The sequence below is a fragment of the Bidens hawaiensis genome, unplaced genomic scaffold, assembly GCF_021521415.1.
Source record: "Bidens hawaiensis isolate Kalapana, Puna unplaced genomic scaffold, B.hawaiensis_p1.1 tig00000602_1, whole genome shotgun sequence".
NCBI classification, from domain to species: domain Eukaryota; kingdom Viridiplantae; phylum Streptophyta; class Magnoliopsida; order Asterales; family Asteraceae; genus Bidens; species Bidens hawaiensis.
In genome coordinates this window covers 787,736-794,846 of record NW_027491037.1, presented here as the reverse complement: position 1 = coordinate 794,846, position 7,111 = coordinate 787,736, and the positions used below count along the sequence as shown (strand labels likewise).

The 7,111-nt window shown below is 31.3% G+C and overlaps 1 protein-coding gene across 6 annotated transcripts in view; it reads right to left on the bottom strand.

The window, feature by feature from the left end:
* Positions 1 to 2,985: 2,985 nt before the first annotated feature.
* The window catches only part of LOC143637179 (replication protein A 70 kDa DNA-binding subunit A-like), a 28,033-nt gene continuing 23,907 nt past the window's right edge, over positions 2,986 to 7,111 (bottom strand). Inside the window, exons 1-9 of one of the 6 annotated variants that reach the window (XM_077104657.1) lie at positions 5,286 to 6,779; positions 4,936 to 5,202; positions 4,705 to 4,804; positions 4,484 to 4,611; positions 4,278 to 4,362; positions 4,060 to 4,195; positions 3,273 to 3,977; positions 3,125 to 3,193; positions 2,986 to 3,025 (exon numbers count right to left, since the gene is read on the bottom strand). In XM_077104657.1, the coding sequence (XP_076960772.1) occupies positions 3,753 to 3,977; positions 4,060 to 4,195; positions 4,278 to 4,362; positions 4,484 to 4,611; positions 4,705 to 4,804; positions 4,936 to 5,095 (834 nt within the window). In that variant the 5' untranslated portion in view covers positions 5,096 to 5,202; positions 5,286 to 6,779 and the 3' untranslated portion in view covers positions 2,986 to 3,025; positions 3,125 to 3,193; positions 3,273 to 3,752. The other 5 variants (XM_077104640.1, XM_077104644.1, XM_077104630.1 and 2 more) reach the window with 5 other exon arrangements.

The following is a 7,111-nucleotide window of genomic DNA, read 5'->3' as shown; positions in this document are numbered from 1 at the left end:
TCATATAAGGCATACACTTATCACTTAGGATAAGTGTATTAACAAACATATCGAGTATGCACACAGCCCCGAAAACATAACACAAAAGTGGGGCTAGAAACTCACCTGAAGTTGGTTACGTTCACCGTTAATTGTTATTCCTTTCTTCAGTTGGGCGCGGCTAACTGTATAACAATTACTCGTATTAATTATCTATTACTAGCCATATCACTAGCTTATTTGTAATTAATTCATTCCTTTCTAAGTTCAGGGACCATTCTGTCCTTCTGTTAAACTTCAATTCGTTACTTTGGTCTTAGCGAATTAGACCTTCTAATTCGTTATCTTTGTTAACGAATGGTCTTAAAAAATCAAGGGTAATTCGTTACCCTTTTCCTTAACGAATCGGATAAAGAATCAAGCCTAGTTCGTTAGGCTTCCTTATGCGAGTCAGCTAAAGAATCACCCTCTGGTTCTCTAAGTTCCCTTAGCGAATCATCTAAAGAATCACCCTCTGATTCTCTAAGTTTCCTTAGCGAACTAGCTAAAGAATCACCCTCTAGTTCTCTAAGTTTCCTTAGCGAACTAGCTAAAGAATCACCCTCTAGTTCTCTAAGTTTCCTTAGCGAACTAGCTAAAGAATCACCCTCTAGTTCTCTAAGTTTCCTTAGCGAACTAGGGTTAGGTCAGGGAACATTCCCTGACACCTTTATCTTTTCCGGCGCCGTCATCGTCGGAAAACCGCGGTTTCGCCGGAAAAACGAGATCTCACTCGTTCTTCCACCGTTTTCATCGTTTTTCGTCCCGTTTGATCCAGATTTGAGCTGGGGTGATCCCTAAACTCATCTTAGGTCCGGTTTATACCCGATTCCACCCGGATGTTGTGATTTAAACGGTTTAACGGTGTCGGCTCGTCGTTACGCGACTATAACTAACGTTTTAGGCTCGTACAATATTAAACTAGCATTACCTTGGGTCGGTGCTCGGTTTCCTTCTTGATTTCGGCTAGAGATAAGGAAGAACTAGAGATAAATCTTAAGTGTGTGTTTTGGGTGGTGTATGGAATATGTGTGAATGAGGATTAAATGGATATTAAGGGTTTATATATTTAGGGATCATGGGCTTAAGCCCATGATCTTTCCTTCTTTCTTTCCTAACCCAAGTCCATAACCCATATTCATTTACCCAACACTAGCCCAACTCGTATTCTATTTATCTAAACCGATAACGACCCACTATGAAATAACGAAATTTATTTTTATTATAATAACCGAAAGTAGGATGTTACATACAGATGAATATATGTTTATATGTTGTGCATCATCAAGCTGTTGTGCAGACGAACCAATTGGATTTAACCGATTGAAAGAATTGTTTGTAAATTTTCTCCTCTGTTTAGTTTTGGAATTCACCATATCTTTTTTTGCAACTGAAGTAAATTTATAATTAGAAAAACAATAAAGAGTGGTATAATATTAAATGCTTACCATTATAATTTACAGAAACTGTGACAGCATCATTATTTGGTGAAACATGTTGTATTTGTGAATTAGATAATGGTTTTTGTCTTTTGTTCTCCAAATAAAGCTTCCTTAATAATCGCCTCTGTTTAGCATCGCTGTTTACCATGCCAATATTTAAGCCTGTATAAAATCAATGATTTGAAAAACAAAATTAAAATTGAAGTGTATACATACATCACATGTGTTATAATTAATCATCTTAAAGATATTTAATATCTTAAACACAAAGTGTAAAAACATACCTCTTGTAATGTCAGACAATGGAGTTGCAATCCTTTGACTGGTACTAACTCGAATTGAACATGTATTATAACTTGGACTATTAACGTCTTCTGAAGAATTTACGTGTTTATATCTCTTGTTATCTAAATAAGCTTTTCTTATCTTTCGGTTTTGTTTACAATCGCCAATGGCCATATCTAAATTTGAAAAAAAAAATGAAGTGTTATGAAGAAATTGTCTTCTAAGGTAACATGTTAATCTACTATGAAAGTATCAACAAATTTGTTACCATTGTAATGTGTACGCATTTCAGCAGATTTAAGGCTAGATGTAACACCCACGTTTTTTCCGACCAAAACGTCCTTTTGTCTTTTAGTATCCAAAAAATGTTTCCTCTGTTTTCGCATTTGTTTACTATCATTTTGGTAAATGGAGGAATTTGAAGCTGCAATTAAACATAAAATAATATTAATATAACTTTGAAGATACAAATTATATTAGAAAGCTAAATAAATTAAGGAAGCAATAAATTAGAGTAAAAAAAACAGCTCTAAAAAAAGAAGATTTTGTATCGACTTGTTAATTTCTATTAAATTTAGTTGATAACTTTTTAACATATGATGAAGATACAATTTTCATAAGACAGTAAGATTACATGTTTGTTTCACTTGTATAAAAATTATAAGTTAATTCTTGTAGAATTGATTGTATGCAACAACTTTAATGACAATATGTACAATTAGTACTTAATGTTGAAATAATTGTATCACTAATACTCTGCATTTTAATTGATTTAACACGAAGATTTTGTCATATGAAATAACATCAGTTTATAATAATTATATTATAATCAAATTCAGCTGATAACAATTTGTCAACAATAAACTCCAAACATGATAAAAACTGGAAATAAACCTTCTTCATTAAAAAACACTTGCAAATTAAAACATCCAACTTCAGAAAAACATAAAGATACTAAGTTCAAACAGGAAACAAAGTAAACGAAACTTGGAAAACATCAAACATAGGAAAACATAGTTTTATCAAATCTGCCAAAATGAACTTATTTTTCCAGCTTTGGAGTGAGGAGTCTCTTGACAAATACTTTCGGACCTTGATTGTCTTGACGATGGCCTTTGCTTGACGATTCAGCCGGGGGTTCATCAACATCGTAAGCATCTATCAAATTTCGCTTCAGATTCACTTCAGATTGAGAACCTTTTTCATCATAAGCTTCATTAGTCAAGATGGCCTTTCCAAGATAAGGGGGTGTCATTTTCACTTGCGCTTGAAAAGGTGTCCTTAATAAAAAAATCAAAGTATATTGTCACGATAACCACATGTATTACAAGTATATTAACATATAATAATGTAAAGTTTTGTATATATAAAAAACTTACCTTCATATTAGATGTCTCTTGGGATTGAAAATCAACAGATCTAACAGTGGTTGACTGGGACAGGTCAACCTAAATTGTAAAAAGCAATTGATTTAGTATAAAAAAAAGATGTAGGAATAAAACATATAACATGTAATAGATATATTACCTGATCAACCTCAAACTTTGATTCCAACTTAGATATAATCGAGTAATCATCAGTAAACTTCTTGATGGTAAAAGTGTTGTAGTTGTTAGTGATGTTGTAATCAGTAATATCGATCTTGAAGGCATACTTTTTTCCCACCAAGTGAATCAATTCAGGTGGAATCATGGAAAGACCATCCTTTAGAAAAAGTGAAAGTCATAAAAAGGAAATTAAAATAGGTTTCTTCAAATGAATTTTACATATCTAAAATTGGATCAAATTTTACCTCAATGAAGCTATCAAGTAATTCTCTGGCACACCTTTTCAACATCTTTCGAGCTTCGCGATCAAAAACAGTAAGAGAGGCAACTCCGGTGTTGTCTTGTAGCCTCAATGGAATCTTGAACCTAAAATTTTATAGGAAAAAACATTTTTGATAATTAAAATTAGAAATCATAATATAATATAAGTTAATAATTAACAATAACATATAGTATAAAATTAAGAGTCAACGTATAACCTTGGAATGGTTGACACTGATCTTTTGTTACATGCATCATTAGGACATTTGATCATTTGTTTTGGTTCAACCTTATCCGATGCGTCAACAGGATCACTAACATAAACAGTTTTGACCTTCTTGTTGCAGGTCTTGCATGCATTGTAGTACCAGTCAACACCAGGCATGAAACTTATAATAGTACCTGTTACAACAACAGACTTGACCTGCAATAATTATAATTATACTAATCAGTGATATATTTTACAAAACTAAATTTATTTATTAAAACAATCAATGATATATAACCTCTGCCTTTTTATTCACATCTGCTATAGTGTTGAAAACAGAGTTAGTCAAGAAATCATTTTCCAAACTGCAAGGCAATTCTGATGAAACCAAACGTCGAGTTGAAATAGATTGATGTCCTTCATTTCCAGTCAAACTGTTAATAGAGAGTCAATAAAATCAGTGATAAAATATATATATATATATTCAAAACTTGTAAAACAGAAAACGGAACACACCTGCTTCTGAAAGAAATTAGCTCCTCAATGTTATCATTAATGAACAGATTACTGCCCTGGAAACATGACGACACATAGGCCCTTCCTATATAATGAAAATATAAAATAAGACTTATTAAATATTTAAAAAAACATATCATAACATTTATTAGTATTAAAAGAACTTATGTATGTAAATTTAAAAGTTTGGAAAACAAATCTCTTACCTCCAGAAAAAGTATACTTTCCAAACTGTAGGATGATAACAGCGGTATCATCTTCACGTTTGTTTACCATGAAAGTATTCAATTGCTCAGCGTATGACTCCCACAAAGTAACAAATATGCTACGAGACCTAAATAATATAAAAATAGAAAGAAAAAAAGGTGAATACAGGTATCACATTGAAGAATTCAAATAAATAAATTTAAATTGTAGCATAACTTACTCTAAATCCCTAACTTGAAGGTTCATTTTCTTTTTGATTTTGCCTGCTTGTGTTTTGTAATCATACATGTCAAAGTATGTGTAGACATACCCAATCAAATCTATATAACAAACGAATAAACAATGTTAGCTAAAAGCTATGCTAAACAAAAATATGTTTACAATGTAATACACATTTATAGTTAATAAAAATATAAAAAGTGAAGTCAAAGAAGTTAATATTATTAGTTACCAATAACAGAGTCAGGCAGTACACCATTGTTGCGAAGCACGTCAAAGTCAGCAAGTGTTAAACCATAGAGAGATCCAACTTCCTCGTTACATTTTGTCACAGTTGAATCAAAGGTCAAAAATAGCCTATGAGGATGATTTGTGACATGGTAGGCAGACATATTGTCACCAATATCAAACCTTTGAATAAAAACACATGATTTCTCAACCAAAAACTTTTCATGCTTGATTAGGTAGGTACCATTTATGGTTGCTTGGATTTTTGACCCTATAAACATAATATAGACACATTGTAAGGTTCATACATATATTAACATAGTGAAATAGTTTTAATTGATAATTTGTAAATACCTCTTCATCCATAAGAATTACTTCAATTGCATGTGTACCATTAACGACTCTGTGGGAAGGTAGCCTCCATAGCTTAATAATTCTTACTTTGATTTTGACATTAGTCATTGAAGCATCCAGTCTGCTGAGGTGAGTAATCTCAGAATTGTCTGTTAACCTGTAAGTATTATGAAAAGTTAGTTATAAATAAATCAGAAAATGAGGTAATCACAAGTGCTATTAGAATTATAACATACCTTGAAGTCAGTTTTGAAGTCCCCTGACTCACGACTTTAAACATTACGAAAACAGAAACAAAAAGAATGCAAAATGGTATGTGAGTTACTAAACCCTTGCCACTTATTTATACTTACATACTGTTAAAACTGTCATATAAAACTGCAAAGAACATGTTTCCATGAATGTAGCTGATGAAAAAAAAATAACTGTTTTTATGTATAATTAATCTCAGTCGTATAATAAGGCAGGTAGTTTCTTAGATGAGTTTTTAGGATATATAAGATCACAATCCAAGTGAAACATCTTTCAACCAATAAGAGGCAAATAAATCAACCTACAATATAGGAATGACTGAAAATAACAATATATTTTACATTAATTATAAAACTACGAAAGATTGAGTACAAGTAAGTTGTTTTACTCTATTTTATAAATTCATGTTTTTAAGTAAATTCAAATATTATGTTACATCACCATTAAAAAAAAAGAAAAGAAAAGCATAAACAATCAAAACAATGTGATGTTGTACAAGCGTGTAAAAACTTCACATGAAGTTAACCTTAGCCTTCATAAAATAAGCATGTGTCACCTAATTTAAACACAATATATGTAAAGACAACAATTTAATATATGATCCTAAATCATATATACAAACTGAATAATGAAACTGTACCTGGAATACGTCTCCTGGTTTTAATGGTATGAAGCGGGAAGTCAATCTCCCTAATAATACGACACGGTCGGAGCAGAGATCGGTCAAGATTCTCAATTTTACTTGCGGCCAGGACAGTTTACGTCACCGCTTGAATCAAAACATCCAACTGGTTCAATAATTCCACCATAATTTTCTGAATTTCACGTGCCCACCTAAATGTGCACCATAATATTTGAATTATAAAATTTTAACCCGAATTGTAAGTAAATGGGCCAAAAGCTCATACCTTCTAAAACTTAGGGTTTCTAATTAATCGCCTTCGATAATCGTCGATGGATACAACAATAGCGGCTATCAAGATTCATCGTACGGGAAAACAAATTGAAACGGCGGAGACATTAGGGTTTGATAATTAGGGGTGGTGATATAACCTGCTATTTTAAATAATCTCGATTTTTAGTCGGCATCGTTATTTATTTATTTTATAAACTCAAATCTTTTAAATTTAAATTTAGATTTTAATTATCCACGGTATAAAAAGGAAATCTGTTTAGGCCATAATTGATATGGTTAACACGAAAAAAAGTAAATATTATGTTACATTCAATCTTAAAAAAAATATTAATTGGATTCGATAAAAATAAACGAATTCAAATAAAAAGAGTAATTATTAAAATTGATATTTCACAAAAAGATATATGTAAAATCAAGCTGAGAGTTAGTTGTGTCTTAAACATCAGACCTTAGATTTGGTTATGTTTAACAGTAACAATGATTATCAAATCCTTTATCTCAAAAATGTAATTTCACAAAAAGATATATGTAAAATCAAGCTGAGAGTTAGTTGTGTCTTAAACATCAGACCTTAGATTTGGTTATGTTTAACAGTAACAATGATTATCAAATCCTTTATCTCAAAAATGTAATTTGATAAACAATAACAATTTATTAT